At 47.7% G+C, this 18487-nt stretch overlaps 1 protein-coding gene across 2 annotated transcripts; it reads right to left on the bottom strand.

The window, feature by feature from the left end:
- Positions 1-4940: 4940 nt before the first annotated feature.
- nicn1 (nicolin 1) lies at positions 4941-14661 on the bottom strand. Of its 2 annotated transcripts, XM_070959041.1 has the most exons (9): positions 14171-14184; positions 13040-13189; positions 11540-11719; positions 10256-10369; positions 8817-8885; positions 8497-8601; positions 7461-8398; positions 6689-7381; positions 4941-6638 (listed from the first exon to the last, which is right to left on the bottom strand). In XM_070959041.1, the coding sequence occupies exons 2-7, from the start codon at positions 13184-13186 to the stop codon at positions 8357-8359; spliced, it is 657 nt and encodes a 218-aa protein (XP_070815142.1). In that variant the 5' UTR covers positions 13187-13189; positions 14171-14184; the 3' UTR covers positions 4941-6638; positions 6689-7381; positions 7461-8356. The 2 variants fall into 2 exon arrangements, with proteins under 2 accessions (XP_070815142.1, XP_070815140.1); XM_070959039.1 differs by lacking the exon at positions 14171-14184 and adding an exon at positions 14543-14661 and having other exon boundaries at positions 6929-8398.
- Between the last annotated feature and the right edge of the window lie 3826 nt (positions 14662-18487).

The following is an 18487-nucleotide window of genomic DNA, read 5'->3' on the forward strand; positions in this document are numbered from 1 at the left end:
CAGAGGAAAGTGAGTCCTGGAACACTTTATGTGTCAGCAGATTTGTCTCGTCTGTCCTGTCCAGCCTGCAGGGAGTGGGACTGTGCAGCAGGACGGTTTGGTGGTTAATGAGGTTTTCTGCTCCAAATACCTGACCTGGGATCAGTCTGTATGGAGCTGTAGGTGTGATATTACCTCCCAGTAAGGTGCTTGAACCTTGTAACCACAGGACAGATGTACGTATGTGATGCTGGAACGCCCATCCAGCCGGGACTCGGCAGCAGCGGCGGTTTGTTCACTTCGGATGTTTGTTTTGTGACAGTCGGCCTTTTCGTGGCTCTGTGAGCGAGGACGGTCTTCACTGCAGCAAAGGCAGACAGACAGAGACATGTCCACCGTTCAGTGGCAGTGATGGCAGCAGGCTGCAGGCTAACAGTGTGACAATGCTAATATGCTGATGATCTTCAGATACAAGTTTACCACGTTCACCACTGGAGGTTAGCATGTTAGCATGTTAGCACGCGGCCGTTTGCCTGTAAAAAGTCAGAGGACCATCAGATATGACGGTTCATCCTGAGGGGACCACGAATGTCCTGACAGTCTGTCCAACAGCTGCTGGGACGTTTCAGTCTGGAAGTGGTCGTTTCCATCCCATGAGTGACGTGTGCAGAGCGTAGCTTAGCTCGCGCTGTTAGCTGAAGCACCAGACGAGCTAACCATGAGCTGCTCTGACTCATCTCAAGCCTCACTCTGATTGGTGCTCCTGTTTCCCCTTTTCATGGTGTTTCTGAAGTCCTTTGTCTTCACCTGAACGCACGCTGCTTCCATTTGTTTGCCTTTACTGACGTCTTCCTCTTGACTCACACCTGTAGGAGCTGTGTGTCTCGCGGCTCAGGTGTGTCTGACTCTCATCCGTCTTTAGCCTGAAACACGTTTTACCTGCTGAGGTGCATCCATGTGCGTTTCTTCTGCAGGAATGTGAGCGTCTGTGTGCTCAGAGCTGCTTCCCTCGATCATCTCTGGGCTCTGGCGCTTCACCGCAGAGGAACGTCTCTGCGCCGCTCGGCTGGAAACCTTCCTCGTTTGCATTCGGTCTCTTCTGAATTCAGATCAGCTGCACACACTTGGCTCTCTCTCTTCTTTGTGGCTTTTGATGTTTCGCTGTGTTTCCTGGGTTTCGACAGGTTGTCTCAGGATGGAATTAATGTTGTGTTTCAGGGAAACTTTCTGCATGATGGTGTTACAGATGATTTCCTGATCATATTTCTGTTTAATGCTGTTTTTGTGTTATCTGTCTCGCCTTGTTTGTAACTTACTGTTACCGCTTCCTTTTATTCTTATTCAAATGATGTCTCAGCTCGTCTGGAACCTTTAAATTCACCTCAGAGTACAAAAGTCTTACTTCTGCAGACTTTCAGGATAATTACAGGACAAATAAACGAAGCGAGTGGACGTGAAGCATCGAGACGACGCATCAGGAAACGCTCACGTCGGTCGTCCTCTGGCTCAGACTGGCCTGTCGCACACAGGTGAAGCGCTGAGCACTCACTGGCTGGAGTTTTGTGTGTCTCAGGTGTTCTGGATGAACACACCAGGTGCTTTCTGTGTCTCTGAAACACTCACACTGACTTTACTGTTTATTTCCCTTAATTGTGCAGTTTTCCGCTCTGCTGCCTGGAATGAATCAGAGCTGTTTTCTTTGCACCTCCTCACTTTGTCTCACGAACAGTCGCCTTTCACTCCGCTGCACCTCTTTCTATCCGACGAGGCGGCTGAGCTGAGCGTCGATGCTGCGTCAGCGTCGGCCCTGCTGCACATTAATAAGATGGAACCATTAATTCAGACAGAAGCATAAAACAGAGTAATTACACACAGCACCTGCGTGTTCAGTGAACACCTGCACGCTCTGCATACCTGGCTGCTCCTGCAGGAGCAGAGGAGGCTGACGCTTGAACTGTCCTGAGCAGAGCTTCCTGTGCGGAGACGGTGCTGCGGTGAGCCGCTCATCACGACGAGCTCATTCTCTTTTTTCCGTCTGAATCACACACTGAACTCTTTAATAAATCCCCTCCAGAAGGTTGTGAGGCCGTAAGTCATCGCTCATTTTCATTTTCCTCTTCCAGCCTCTATCGCTCATCTTTACGGGGGGGGTGAGAAAGCTCAGGTGAAGGCTGGCTCTGTTTTATTGAACCATTTCTGAGAAAGTTTAAATTGAGTTTTTCCTCCGTTAAGAGTTTATTTTTCCTCGCATATTAATCCGGAGGCCATTTGCATTTCTCATTGCGAGAAAATAAAGAAACAGGAAACTACATGAATCAGCTTTGACACAAATCACACACCCTCCAAACAAAACAATCACTTCCCTTCCAATTATGAGCAGAAACAATTGGCTGCGTGTGGCCCTGGAGGAAGACGGCGTTATTACCTTCATCATTTTAATTATGAGTTATTTAGCCTCAGCAGCAGCTGTGCTACACTGAGCGCTCTGACACGACGCCGCGCTTTATGAGGGGTTAGACAGACTGACGTGGACAGAGGCGGTGGACGGAGATGATGGACGGAGACAGTGGACGGATGAGATCCAATGCAAACTGTCATCTGTCCACTTAAGAAGACACATCTGGACAAAAATGTCCCAAAAATCAGATTCAACACAACAAATGTCTAAAAACATGAGCTCGTCAGAGAACACGTGCTGATCCTGGATCTGCTGCTGCCTGTTCTTTAGAGCCAGGTACACCTGAATACAGTCCAGCTGTACCTTTAAAACACGTTACAACAGGTCACCGTCATCAGCAAGAAGTCCTTACAGGACGAGCGTGTTGCTCAATAAAAGAATAAAATAAAAAAAAAGAGAATAAAAGTCCTGCCTCGTCTTGTCTGGGAAATATGGAGCCGGTTATCTTAGCTTAGCTTAGCTTAGCTTAGCAGACTGGAGAGAGCAGGAAACATCTCACACCGCTCCGTCCAGAGCAACATGAGCAGAACTCAGATCGTTCTGGAAGGAAATCTAATAAAACCACGACCACAAGTTTCTTCTACACGTTCAAAACACAAGGTTCACCGTGGTCGCCTGGAGCAGCCACTTCCTGGATCCTCAGCTGGTTGCCAGGCAACTGCTCAGAGCCAAGAAAGAGTCTGACACATACATCCCTAAAACCACAGCCTGACACGTTCACGGTTTGGTTTCTGCTCAGATGAAACAAAAGAGATGCAGCGTGTTGATCAGCGAGCCGTCGGCCGGTGGAGCCGCTGGATGGACGTTTCTTCCTGTTTCCTGTCTTTATGCTAAGCTAACCGCGAGAGCGACGCAGCATCGGACCTAACAGCTAACTCGAGTAAGCACACACACATTTCACGTCCTTCCACTCGCCACCTGTTGTCACACCTGCTGTCGGCCGTGGGCTTGTGTTTGCAGGTGAGTCTGAGCCACGCCTGCGTCTCACTTCAACATGAAAGACGAACAAATAAACAGATGAAAGTGTCAGAACAAGCAGCCAATCCTGAGTCTGCCTGAAGAGAGCGGCGGCATCGAGGATTCGCCTCACAGCGTCAGGTGTCTTTCCTCTGACTGTCAGGTATTAGAGGAAGGTCGTGACACTGCTGTCACTCGCTCATCTGAATGAATGATTCATGGCGGTGGGGTGAAAAGCTGCAGAGGCTCATCACTCAACACGGAGAGTGATGCAGCGCTGGAAGCATTGAATCACATTTCAGATGTGGAGGGCGGGGAGGGAAAGCTCGACGACGTGTTGAGTCAAACCGAGGAGGAGGAGGAGGAGGAGGGAGACGTTCAACAAAACATGTTTGATTTCAGAAAAAACATCCGTTTAGAGATGCTTTATGTTCCCTGTCAACAGCAAACTGTTGAAGTGTCATTTAAATCTTATTAAATACAGTCTGAGAGCCGCCATCAGTGACTCAGAGGACAGGACAGAAGACGAAGACTGAGTCAGGCTCAGCGGGTCCAAGCGAGAGCAGCACGAAGACGCCTGCTGGGGATTCTGTTTCGCTAATGCTTCACACCGTCTCCTCGTCTCCTCAGGCCAAGTTCATTTAGGATTACTGCGGCGTCAGGAAGTGAAGGTGAAGGCTTCAGGCCGCTCGGACAGAAAAGCTTCTCAGCGTAAGGTCACACTGCTGGCCTTTTTTCAACATTAACGAGCCGTGATTGGCAAGTAAAGTCAGGCTAGCTGGAGACGCAGTCGTTCCATTCTTTGTGTGATGTTTGGCTTCGTGCCCGAGAAAAGACGAGTGAGAAAACAAACGAACGACACGTTTCGTTTCATCCGGGCGATGCTGTCGAACGAGTGTTCAACGCTACTGACGGACTCACACACCAGGCAGCTCGCTGTGCTAACCTTAGCATCGATGCTAACGGCGTACAGCTAAGCGTAGCAGTGTTTGTGAGGTCACGTCTGTTCGCTGCGCTGAGGTGAACTTTCGGCTGCTCTGCGGCTCAGATGAACTCATGTTTTTCTGTTTTGCTGATCACATTTGTGAAGAGCAGCTGTTGATGAGGAGGAGCTGCGAGTCCACAGAGGAGACGGCGAGAACAGAGGGAGGCACTGAGGAGAAGACGGAGGTTTGTGGGCTGAGAGCCGTGTCGGCGCGTTTGAGGGAGATTTGTGAGCTCTATTAGAAAGGAAAACAAACAGATTCATCACTCGGCCGCCGCGGGTACAGACCCTCCGTCTGCTGCGTCTGTTGCTCCGTCCGTCTCTTTAATTGTCTTTCTTTGTCTCCCTCACATAAACACGGCGTCCCCCCGCCCCTCCCGCCTTCCCGTGCATCAGTATGCAGGCTGCAGGTGGAGGCCGGTGCATGAATTTCAATGTGAGTGCTCTCGAGCTGCCAGCTGGCTCTGCAGATTTGTGGTTTACACACAGTTTTGTAGCTGCTGATTTGTATGTGTGTGTTGAGGGGAGGTGAGTCTCCTGTCTGCACGCAATTTGTTCCTTCAATTCTGACTCCATTTCCTTCTCTCCCCGACTTCCCTCATTTACTTTTCTCGGCCGACTGCCATTTGCAGCTCTGCTGGAAGCTATGGACTGAAGTCAAGTCGGGGACACTTTATTTGTGTAGCCCAATATCACCTTTAATGTCTCGAAGGGCTTTACAGGCGACAGGAGCTGAAGAAAAACACCCTGAGAAAAGTGTGGGAGGAAATAAAATGGAAGGAACAGTGAAAAATACAAAGAGAGATGTTTCAGGACAGTCGGTATGTGTGGAGATGCAGCCTGAATAAATGAGTGCAGATGCTCCGTCTGTCCCTGACTGAGGACAGGCCGACTCACACAGCAGATCAACAGGAACTAAAACAGACAAAAGAATCAAGAAAGAAGAACAAATAAAAAAAAGACAGAAGATATTGACTGTACATGTCAGTGTGCATCATGTGAGAGTATTAAAGAAAGTATCCTGAAGGTTTTCACATCAGTTTCTGATATTATTTATTGTGGACATTTCTCAGTTATAGCCATGAAACGTATCAGCGGATGACGGATGTAAACGGCGTGCACTTAGTTTATGTCTCGTCTGACAGGAAACACTTTCACTGACAGAAGATTCACCGTCTCTGCTGCAGACTAAGAGTCTGACTCGTCTGGTCTGTCTCTGGTGTCCCTCAGGGCTCCACCCTGGGACCCCTGTGATTCTCTGTATAGTTGAATTTAATACTGTTCTTCATTTGCAGCAGGTTTCAGGTGTTCACTGGGATTTTTATTGGTTTCTTTGATTGTTTCTTCTTGTGAATGTGGCTCACTTCATCTTTTCTATGGTCTTCCTGATTGTGGTAAAACGTTCTTCTGAAACACTTTGTGACTTCTGTCTGTGAAAAACACGACACTAACACATTTTACTGACGCACTGCTTTAAAGAGGAAATGTTACTGTCAGTTCAATCACTGCTGCAGCTTCACTGGACTTATTGTTATCTGTACATCAAACAGAATTAACACTGAGACTACGTTTACATGCAGTCAGTAACCCTTTCATAACTGGAATATCAGCAGTAACCCAGTTACACACGGCCACGTAAACACCAATAACCCGAACATGACCCCTGGGTCACTCCTTTTCTAACGCGAATGTCTGGTCATGTATACGCCTGTCGGAATATCCCCATCGAACGGAACATTAATTAGTGTTCTGAACATGTTCTATTGGCAAGGAATCTTGGTCTTCTGAGTGCAGGAACTACTTGTTGAAAACATGGCGAAACGGAGGACACCACACTTTTGGGGCGAGGAGGAGACAAGTCACCTCGAAAGTGTGGTGAAAGACATGAATATCATGTCTTTTGTAGATGGTAGAAAGTACTGGGATAGCGAGACATACAAGAGGGTGAGCGAAAAGTTACGTGAAGCAGGGTTTGTTGTTGTTGTTTGAGGAGACGTTCTCTACGCCAGCCGCAGCAGCTGCAGGTCATCAGCTCACGACGACACGGGAACAGCTGAGATTACAGCGAGCAGATTAAAGCGCGGGGACTTTTAAAGGCATCGTGAAGTCTCTCTGAGTTCCTGGTGTGACCAGTTTCCACCAGCGATCCCACCAACACGTCCACATTTGGTTACTTAGACAGGAAACATTAGCTTCACTTTGATCAGGTGGACTGAAAAAGTCAGAGCCACAAAAAAGCTTATTAAATGAGAAATTCAGCTTCACACACACACACACACACACACACACACACACACACACACACACACACACACACACACACACACACACACACACACACACACACACACACACACACACACACACACACACACACACCGTCCCATTCAGCTTGAACACTCGCTCATCACGAGTCCTTCTGTGAGGAAAACCTGCAGCCATTCAGCAGATGGGCCTCTGAGGGACAGCAACAACTCAAGCTGCTCAGGTGAACAGAAGCTCAGCCAGAACACACACACACACACACACACACACACACACACACACACACACACACACACACACACACACACACACACACACACACACACACACACACACACACACACACACACACACACACACACACACACACACACACACACACACACACACACACACACACACACACACACACACACACACACACACCTCTCTAACCCAAGTCTTTTTCTTTAGGGCCTCTTTTTGTTGGTCTGTTCGCTCCAGCCTTTAAACAGACGTCCATATAAAACACAGACTGTAAAACGACGCAGTGAACGACTTGGTGGAGTCAGCGGCATGAACAGACCTCAGATCAGTGAGACGTAGCCGTCGCAGTAAAAATAAAAAACACATTTAGATAATGTGTTAAAGCGAGACGTGAAAGATGAAGAAAACGCCGTAAAAAGCAGCTCAGACTGTTTTCCATAAACTGAAGTTTTCATGGACTCAGATCACATTTGACCAAACGACACTTTGAGCTTTAAATGATAAACATTATTGAAATCATCTCAGTAACTAAGTACACATACCGAAGTACTGCACAGCAAGTACTTCCACTTATATTCAAAGCTCGTTGATAATACTTTGGAGCAGAACTTTTTTACTGTGTACTGCTGCTTTTACTTTTACTCACTGCTCTGAATACTTCCTGTATGTGTGATCAGTGAGCAGATCAATAATAAGTGACTGAATGACTGAACCCTGTCAGTTCAGTGTGTGTGAGACTGTGTGCAGGACGTCCACGCTGTGCTGCGTCCTGTGTGTCTCAGGCTTGTCGGTGTGTACTGTGAGATGTCTCACAGCTCTGAGTGTTTACGACACGAGGCTGTTCTCTGCACAGCAGAGCGAGAGGACGGAGACAACACTGTCCTCTTTCCTTCAGTCTGCGTCGTGGAGGGAACCTCTGGAGAGTCTACGAGACGGATCTGCACTTAAAGTACGAACAATGTGTTTTGAGAGGCGCCGCTGGGACTTTCCTTCAGATAAATGCAGTACATGTACTTCACTCCCCGATGACTCCAGAGTTAATACTGTTTGATAAGAGCTCATCACGCAGCGCAGACAGGACGCGGGTTTCTACCGACAGATCTGCAGAGAAGACATGAAGAAGGACAGAAGGACGGACGGACGCCAGCCTCACTGAGTTCTTAACTCTAATCTGAACCATCACAACAACACGGCTCACATGAACCGAACCTGACCCATAAATGTGACCTTTGACCTTTGAAGAAGCTCCAGCGGAGGCGTGCAGCAGTGTTTGAACAGCGTTAACGGTTTAAAAACACGTGTGAATGAATGAAATGGTGGTTTTATCCTCTGATGGAAAACAGAAGGCAGCACGCTCTTTTCCTTTGTTCTTACTGCTTCAGAGCAGACAGGTAACGTTTCAGGTGTTTGTCAGCACACACACTGAGCTGTGGTCCTCCGTCCTCTGTGAGGACATGCTGGCTGAGCTACGTCAGGGACAGCAGGTTGATGTCGTAGCATCCATCCACCTGAAGGAGCAGCAGAGAGCAGACGGACATGATTCCTGTTCCTCTGACTCGTACTAAAAACACATCAGCTGAACGCTGCTCGTCTGCTGCAGACTCACGTCAAAGCGCCCGATGGACGCCGTCGTCTGGTTGGTCTGCATCACCTCAGTCAGAGCCCACATCTGCTGGATGCTGGATGACACAGTCTGGGGGTCCGGGAGACCCTGAGGACAAACAGGAAAACAAATGTCAAGCACAGGAAGTCCAGGAGTCCCGCAGGACGCAGATCCTGAACCCGCCCATGGACACACTTCTGACTGGGACGTTATGATTTTTCCATTTTTCATCCTAAAAGTCTAAAGTTCATTTACTGTGAAATATGGAGCACAGTCTGTTCTCTGTGAGACGAGATGGTGACAGACAGAAACAGGACGTGTACCTCCAGGTCAGGGTGCTGGTCAACCAGGGTCAGGTCAGACAGCCAATCAGAAACCTCCTTCTCTGGGTCCTGGAGGGACAAACAGCAAATCTCACGTAAACTGTGCAGGTAAGCGTGATGCCTCTATTCTCTCGTTTCGTTGTGTTCAGGACGTTTCTGGGCGTCCACCGTTGGGCAGTCTCGCCACTGGCCAATAACAGAGCACAGGGAGCGACGGCGGGACTCTATAAAAACACAGGGACCAGACGGACATCTGAGAGGAGCTGCTGAGGGGACGAGGCGCCGTTTACACGTGGAAACTGTCGAATTCTTCTCATTCGGCCTTTAGATTCAGGTTTGTTGATTCTCTGTGAGGAGGATTTCACATTGGCACCATCTGCTGGTCGTATCAAGAACAACAACACAGTTGACGGCTACGGAAGCCTAAAATCCCACAGGTCAAACCCCGACAGACTGAGCGAACACAGCGACTTTACAGCCACGACTTTAATGTTCTGCTTCAGTCTCAGAGGTCTGATCTGTGTTCTCAGCAAGAGAAGCTGCACAAACCGAACACAGCCAAGTCAGTGTTATTTATGTAGAGCAGTATCACAAATCAGTTTGCCTCACGGACAGCAGACGATGCCCCCGATTCAGATCAGAACGACTCCCGAAAAAGCCTTTAAGAAGAGGAAGAGGAGGGATCCCTCTCTGATGCCGTGTGTGTGGACAGAAAACAGACGTGTGAAGATGGTGAAACATGAGTAAAGAGTCTGGATCAGGAGGACAGTGAGAGACTGCAGGTGTCAGCAGACAGGTGAGACACATGGTGGACAATTTCCCTCAGGAGACGCTAGAGACTAAAAACTGAGAGAGAGTGGACTCTGGATATCAACTCCTGAGACGACGCTTCGTGGTTGTTGTGCTCACAGCTTGTTTCCACGGTCGTGTTGTCCAAAAAGGCGTCTGCTGCAGGTTTGACTCCCCTCACCTGTTCGCCTGTGGCTCACTGTGAGATAATGGGTGTTTAAACTTAGCAGGCAGGTAGCTTCAGGGTCTGTTTGGAGGGTGGAGGACTGAAACGGGACTGATAACGTCCACAGAGCGCAGTGTCTTCCTGCTGTGGCTGCGTTATGAATATTCAGCTGACGGGGTGCAGGTGTGACTAACAGGTGTGGAGGTGAGAGCCTGAGTGTCGCTGCACAGACTGAGCTGGAAAAGCATCATGGGATCAAATGAAAGCCAGGAGCGTAATTACACTACGACTCAAACAGACCCTGAATGCAACACTGACGCTGTGTTCGTTAAAGCTGGTGGTGCAGTCAGAGAGTAACCACCTCCACCCTCTGTGGCGCTCAGAGCTCATTATTCCATCTCCACTCTCGCTGAGTTTGTGATTCATCTCAGTTTACTTTGACGGTCAGAAGTTAAAAATGAGTCTTCAAACCAAGCAAACTAACCGGCTCCAGGTGAGGGAATATTCTGATGTCTTCAAGGCTGAAGGTCAGCCAGGCAGAGGACGGCTGTCTCAGGATCAGCCTCACAGACACCACATGATCCGGCTCCACCTGCATCTGGACAACACAATGAGAGACAGACAGGAAATGATCCCGGAGACAGTTTCACTGCTGCTTTGTCTGAATGACGGTGAGCAAACGTCACTGAAGAGAAACAGTCTGAGCCATTAAACAACGCTCAGCCCCGCCCTCCACAACAAACAAACAAACAAACAAAAACTGAGAAGTACGCTGAACTTCCCTTCAGGATAAATATGACAAACAATAAGCCATGAACAGTGAATAAACATTGTTTACACTGTGACGATTAGCCTCTAAATCACATCAGGCTCGAGCTCAATCTGAAGTAAACAAAAATGAAATCACCATTCACCATCTGGCTCTGTTTGCATGAAGAATAAACAAGAAATAAAGAGAAGAAATGAAAAATAACTCTGCTCGTATCGTCTCCACACATCAGCATCGTGATGCTGACGGAGCCGTTCAGCTCAGGTGAGCAGTAAACTCTGCTGCTTTCTGCCCACTGGGATCTGTTCAACTGATCGCAGGGTTGCCGGTTCGATGCCCGGCTTCTCCTGCCCTGCTTCAGAGTCTTAAAGGTTGAACTACTGGACACAGTATTTCCATCCACAAGTCTGAGTGCACGTGAAGGACAGCAGCTTCCTGCTGGAGCACGCTTTGGGTCCACGTGTGTGAACTTTAGCTTTTTAATGAGACTTCTGTCATTTCCTCCATCTGTCTTTTCAAAATAAAGCTCAGCTTAAACCAACCAGCACACAGTGTCCTCCATCACTTGAATGAAGACACAGGACAGGGGCGGGGGTGAACATGGCTTAACATCAACATGATCACTCGACAAGGCGCCGCCTTGGCTGATCAAACATGTACGAGTTCACTCTGAACGCTGCATTTCTACCGTTTGTCTCATGATAGTCACAACAAAAGAGTGAATCGTCACTGTTACCTTCATAGATGTAAAATCATGTCTGACTGCCTTCTGAAGTTCAGCACAGCCTGCTGGCATCTGTCAAGCCTTCAAACTGAAAGAACATGTGACCGCTGCTGCAGCACCTCACACTGTTTTCTCTGCAGAGATTCAAATGAACAGTCCACCGTCAGGAGGCTGAGGCTCGAACTTCTGCTTCCCGGGTGAATAAAAGGCTCCTCTGGCCTCCGGCTGACGGGCCTACAGGTGCCGCTTCACGACACACACAGGATCCAGCTCACCTGCGTCCTGTGAATGGAGTAGTAGTCCTGGGAGCCTCTCTCGGTGTGGGGGTTGTCCATCAGAGGCAGGTCTCTCAGAGCAGTGCACCACTTGGCGGGGGCCTCCTGCCCGGGGCTCCTCCTCAGCAGACGCACCGTCACGTAGGCGGTGTAGTAGTTCTTAAAGGTGACTTCCTCAATCTGAAAGACAGAAAGACAGATGGATGACAAACACTCGACACGCTGTGGGCAGACGCCGCTGATGCTACAGGAACATGTCCCATCGTGTGAGGACATCAGGACGCAAGAGGACGCTCAGGTTCATCCAGAATGGATAAACTTGTGTTACAAATGAGCTTTTCAGCACTGAACCCGACTTAAAATGAGATTTTACAAGGCTTTCGTACAAATAAAATGATGGTGACCCGCTGGAGGAAACAAAGCTTAAAAATATCATTTTGCTCAATAAATCAGACTTGGTGCCCAGAAGACACACGCCTCCAGTCCACAGCGGGTCTTAACCTGCTGGTTAAGAAACACTGAGTCTGCCAAATCTCAGTGTTAACATTCAAAGCTGCAGACTGCACCACGGAAAGGCTCGTGGAGATTATTCCTGCATGCATCAACCTGCTCCAGGCAGACGCCTTTGAAGCTCGAAGCTCTGAGCTAATGAGGAGTCGCTCTGCATTAAGAAGCACTTTTAATTAGGACTAAATGCTAAAAAGTAGGTCAATGCCCAAAATATTTGAAGTATCTCAGAAGACAGGAATACAGTTTTATATTTAAACAAATGTTTTGTTTGTATGTGTGTGTATTTTCTGCTTCATTAGCCAGCGCCGCCGGGAGACCAAAGAAACAGGATGTGGAATAAAATTAAGGCTGAGGGAAAATGGTGCTTTGAGGATTTATTTTAACTGCATGCTGCAGGCCAAGAAACCAAACTCTGGAGAGATGAAACATGTTTCTTCAGCGCGCTCTCCAACAGAAGTACAACTACTTCTAGTATTACACTAGTGACAGGCTGTCAGGTCAACGTGTGGTCAGAGCACAAAGCGACAGAACGTGAGCACACCTGGCAGAAACAGACACGACTCAACGATTCATTCACAGATGGCAGGTTTGAACGCACGGCCATGCTGCTGCCGCCTCAGCTTTAACTGACAAACTCACACAGAAACAATGTGATTCCAGCTCCAGCGCATGGAAACATGAAAGGATTCATCTGTAATAAAGCAGAAGAAAAACTGTGTGAAAGTGATGAAGCAGCTCAGGTGATGAAGTCAGAGAAGCAGGTGTGCAGGTACCTGCTCAGCTCAGCGACATCAGTTTAAATGTGTAAAGTTCAACCTGATGTGTCCTTTGAGTGTCAATGAACTCTGCTCTGTTTGCACACAGTTTCTCACTCTGCAGGCAAAACATCAGGAGCCAAAGCGTGAAAAGACTGAATTTGTGACGTCTGTCATGGATTGAACTGGTGCCGCTCATCCAATTAACAGCTTTCTGTGACAAACGGCAGCTTACACTGACGGCTTTTCCAAAGGGGAGGGTGACATCGACTACGCAAACACCGGAGTGGGCCGCGTCTGTCTTGGTGTCTCCGATGTGCAGATAGACCGGAGGTTTGACTGTGCAGCTCACAGGTTTGATGCCATCAGCGCTCCCACTCATCTTCTGGAAACAAATCACAGGTACACAACCACACACACACACACACACACACACACACACACACACACACACACACACACACACACACACACACACACACACCTTGTTTAAATGGAGTAAACACTCAGTACAAGCAGTCTGTTTCCTGTCAAAGCCTCAGTGTTGATTCATCTATCAAAGTGAGACATCTGTCCATGACATTTGATAAAAGGACGTCTCACCGGTCTCCACAGACGCCGTCTGAGCTACTCCCACATGCACTTTTTTTAAATGCCACCAAACACAAATGAAACAGAAAGTGATGACATGATCATCCTTTCTGACACAAACTGAAAACAGCACAAAGTCAATATTTCATGTTTGAGCTCTCAGCTGCATTGATTTCTGCAAACAGACGTTTATTCTGAATCTGATGCAGCAACACGGTGAGAGGATCGTGTTTGGGTCTGAAAGGGGCGTCCTGGAAAGGCTCAGTCGTTCACAGAGGATGGAGCGAGTTCACCACTTTGTGAACACATGACTGGATGAAGGAGATGAACACATGGACTCACAGTTTGATTATTAATGACTGATTCTCCAGACTTTGCTGGAATCTGGGTTTTACACATCAAAGTGTGAAGAGAAACACTGAGATGGACTTTTCAGACCAGCAGGCAAACGTCTGACACAACAATATTTGCAAATTCATAGATTTTAGATGTTATTCTTAGATTTTTTTAAACAAGGTAATTAGAACTTTTTTGCAGAAAAATCATACAAGACACAAATTATTACTCAAATGACCAAATAGTGTTCAGTTCAAACATCTTGTTAGTGTCATTATGTTCTATAATTCATGACTTTGTTGTAACAGTTTGCAGTATGACCACGCAAATTAAACAGAAATAAAACATATCTGAGATTCTTACTAACCTTTATGTTTAATGTATTGGTTGCGCACTAATTTCTTTTGACAGACAACAAGGTACAAAACGGACCACACACCTTTCTGACTTTAACCTGTGCTGATGACGATGCTAACGTCACTCCAGGCTAACGTGCCTGAGCTCTCTGCTAGCCGTCTCCATGCTAGCACCATGGACAGCGACACTTCAGAGGACTGAGCAGACACAGACAGGACGACCTGTGTTCTGGTCGGTAACTGACCAGCAGCACTGACGGCTTTCAGGCCAAATATTCATGTTGTGATGCTGCAAATCAACTTCGGACGACAAACTAACCTTCACACGAACTTATCATAGCGTCAGCACAGAAGCTAACATGCTAGAAACAGCACAAGCTAACAGATGAGTCGGCATTTTGAGTAAAACTCGGCCGCAGAGCTTCAGACTGACGCTGTTCTGGTTCAGTACTTACATTTGTCTGTCTGAGAGGAGTCACGGTTGGTAAAAGTGGACGGAGAGAAGCAGGGCGAGCTTGAAACGCTTCAAGTCGCAGATGTTGACATGCTAAAGGTGCTCTGCTACTTCCTGTCTGTCACCAAGGCGCCGGTGAGCGTCTTAAAGGGCCAGCAGCGCTCTCAGCTGTCAATCATCTGCTGAGCCAATCCGAATGGACATGACCTGCCAATGAAAACCTGCTCCAGTCCGGCTCGTTCAGCACCTTCATGGTGGCCTCTGCTGTCGGATGGACGTGATACACAGCTGAGCATCTCGTGCATTCACTACACCTTTTCAGGTGGCTTCCTTCATTCTGGCTTGTGCACCTTGAGAGGACTTACTGAACTTAATTACACATTTATTGCAAACGCTATTTCATTTGTTAATATTATTATATCAATGTAATTTAGGATTTTCAGACACTTGTAGATGTGCTCACTGAATACAGACTGATAATCAGTCGACAGTGATAATAATTTTTTATTTTTTTAATTATTATTGTCATCATCCAGGGTAACAACAACAACAACAACAACAATAATAACTTTTCCCTCCAATAAATAATAATAATAAAACTGCATTTCATGTTTATTGGCCTTGTTTTTGACTTATATTCAGTTCTATTTGAAGATACAACCAAGTGTGAAAAACATGCAGAAATAGAAGAAATCAGGAGCTTCATCGTTGAAGTCCTGCTTTTCAAACTGTCAGCTGCTGCAGGCCTCCAGATGTGCATGTGTCATTACAGACAGTGTCCAGCAGAGGGCAGCCTTACTCCATGCATTAGACCTCCATCACAGCGAGGGTGGTGTTAAAAAAGGCCTCTCCTCCACTCAGCTCACCACCTGAGTCACATCTCCACATCCTTTTGAAAACATCCCATCACCCCATCTCACCCCCACAGGCACACCATCCCGTCAACGTGAGACTCAGGTGTGCGTCCCTGATATCAGACAGACTGCAGCAGAAACCAGGGGTTAGCTCTCTGTGGCCTCGTCAGCATGTCGCTTTCCTGAACGTTTCACATCAGTTCTGGACAAACGTGCACGGTTATATACTGTAACTGTGAGGTGAGGGGACGGTTTAATGACCATAATCAGCTCACATCCATCAAAGCAGTGCACTGAAAGACACTCAGAGAGCAGACAGATGCAATGAAGACGATGAAAAGGTGTCACACTCTTCACACACTGATCCAACAGTCACTCAGATCATCAAATGAGTCATTTTGCTTTATAACTGTTTTAGTATTTCTGATTTGTAAATCCTCATCAAGCTCATCAGAAATCTGCAGCAATCAGTCGTCCTCTCATTGTGCGCTGTCCTCCGTCTGCTGGTTCCCAGCACGCTGCAGACCAGCAGACCCAGTCCACCCAGTGATCAGCTGAGCTGCGTGTGTCATTACAGCAGCCTTTATGTATCGACAGGACGATGGACAGAAGAGAAGTAACTGTGCTGCGTTCAAGAGCCGCTCATGACTCTCCAGGGGAATCAACAGCTTTCCAGATGTCAACTGAAATCCAGACAGCAAACACTCCATCAGCAGCCTGCACTGACTGTTTCCTGTGTTTTTAATCCTGACCGTGTCACCACGTTAGCAGCATGAGGACAGAGGTCCTCCATGTTGGTCCTCTCCAGCAGAGACGTGATGTGTTAAGAAAAGCTAAATACTATCAAAGAAATCATTAGAAAAGCAGTTCGATCACAACGCGGACGACGTCAACAGTTTGAGAGACATTTGTTTGGACAGATAACAGAAATCTTTGTTAACTGCCTTTTAATTATGAATCGTCATGTCTGAAGTGCTGCTGTCTTACTGCACCTGTCACTCACTGTCTCAGTGATTTGTCCTCAGCCCTCCCCTCGCGTCACTGTTATCAGTCCAGCTCTAAAACACCAAACCCCCCCCCCCCACATACAGTACAATGGCCTACATTCATGCACTCTGTTTGTTGTGTTTGAAGCTGGGGGAGCAGATCAGGAAGCTGGCACCGTGGGTCCCTCTGCAAAAACAATCCCCTTTCTCCCAGATGGTCTGCGCAAGCAAGCATGGAGCTGCAGGGGCTGGGGGGGGGGCAGAGGGAGGGAGGCGGGGGTGGAGGGAGGGAGAGAGGGGAAGAGGAAAACTCCCACCCGTCCAAGTCACAACGTCCAGCAGGTTTTTATCTCCGAGACCCACACCGCTGGCCTCACTCCATCAGTCTGGCTGGCTGTCCAACTGCCCTCTCCTTCCTTCCTTCCTTCCTTCCTTCCTTCCTTCCTTCCTTCCTTCCTTCCTTCCTTCCTTCCTTCCTTCCTTCCTTCCTTCCTTCCTTCCTTCCCTCCTCCTCTCTTGCCTTTCTTGGTTTGTTTTCCTGTCAGTCCGTGTGTCTGTCTGCCAGTTGTCAGTGCCATCTGTCTGGTTCCTCCACGATAAGAGCAGGTTTTTTTAAGCCAGACAAACGGGGATGAGGACATTCTCCCCGTCTCCGCTCTGCTGTTTGAACCTGTGTCTCCTGCTGGGAAAGCACCTCTGAGATGGGGGGGGGATTCGGTCCATGATATGTTTCTTACATAAGAGAGCCGCCGAGGTGTCGCTCTCATGTAGGAAACATGCGAGTGACAAAGCCACAGAGCGTAACCTCGACAGGCTGAAGGCCAAACGAGAGAGAATATCTGTCACGGAGAAATTAGAAGAAGACGCATCTCAAGGTGCCGAAATGTGAAAATAATTTCAAATCGTTTCAAATTAAAGCCTTAAGCCATCCGCGGATCCAATTAGCTCCAACCTGAAGCAGTCTCAGGATGTGTGAGCTGGATTTGAAGGAGAAAAACTCAATTCCAAAGTTTACAGCGATTTAATTCAAAGCAGTTAAAGTGACAAAAATGGAAGAATGAAAACATGGTGCTGAATTCAACACGAACAAGAGAAACAATCACCTTCGACTTCAGCTGGGGAGATAAAAATAAACCTAATAAAGAAAATAAAACGCTCTGAGAGACTCAGATCCCACAGATTCATACAGACGGAGGAATAAAAAACGGACTCAGCAGTCATGGTCCCTCATGTGGCTCTGAGGACATTCACCAGCTGATGAGTTTGACTTTAATTACTGCGCAAACTGGCATTTAATTCAGCAGTAACATCAGCGAGCAGAGCATGATAAACGAACGCCGGACAGCACAGAGAGTCCGCTGAAGACGTCAGAAACCCAGCAGTAATCAACAGCTGGATTGATGGTGTGGGCTGTAATGAAAGCATCGTTTGCCGTCTGTGTTTACATCTTAATTTCAACCTGATCGTTGAGTCTGCAGTCCTGCTCTCGGGCTCTGAAAACACACACTCAGTTTTAGCGGAATTGGTTAAATCCAGTGAATTTCTATCTGCTTTATATCAGTGATTGATGATCACAGAACTCTTTGCTCAGCACTCCAGAATCCAGATCTGGTCGTGACTCCAGTGAAGGAGGAGCAAAGGTTTGGATGTGCTCTGTGGAGGATAACTGCATCCGTCCACAGCTTCAGCTCAACACACCCGGCCCTGCTCTGTGCTGTGCACTCTGCTTGCTGATGCTGCAGCCTGACCTCTTCACAGAAACACTCCTGGAATCACACGTTGACACGGAGACGACGCCCATGTTTCGTCCAGTCTGTGGTCACCACTTGACCGTCAGTCCAGGTGGACGCAGTAATCACAGGTGCTGGTGTGTCTGCAAAGCGTCTGTCCTCCGTTAATACAGAGATTCACTGCAAAGCACAGGTCAAAGCATTAAACTGTCTCTGACGTCCTATCGTTAAAAACGCAGAAGAAAACAGGATCTGTTTCCCACCAGAGACACAAGACGAGGAGGCAAGACAACAAGAGCGAGAGTCTGCAGCCGAACCAGCTGATGAGAACGCTAACAGCATGTTAGCAGCTAACGTTTACCAGAGTCATCCTTTT

This window comes from Chaetodon trifascialis, chromosome 3, assembly GCF_039877785.1.
Source record: "Chaetodon trifascialis isolate fChaTrf1 chromosome 3, fChaTrf1.hap1, whole genome shotgun sequence".
Taxonomy (NCBI): Eukaryota; Metazoa; Chordata; class Actinopteri; order Chaetodontiformes; family Chaetodontidae; genus Chaetodon; species Chaetodon trifascialis.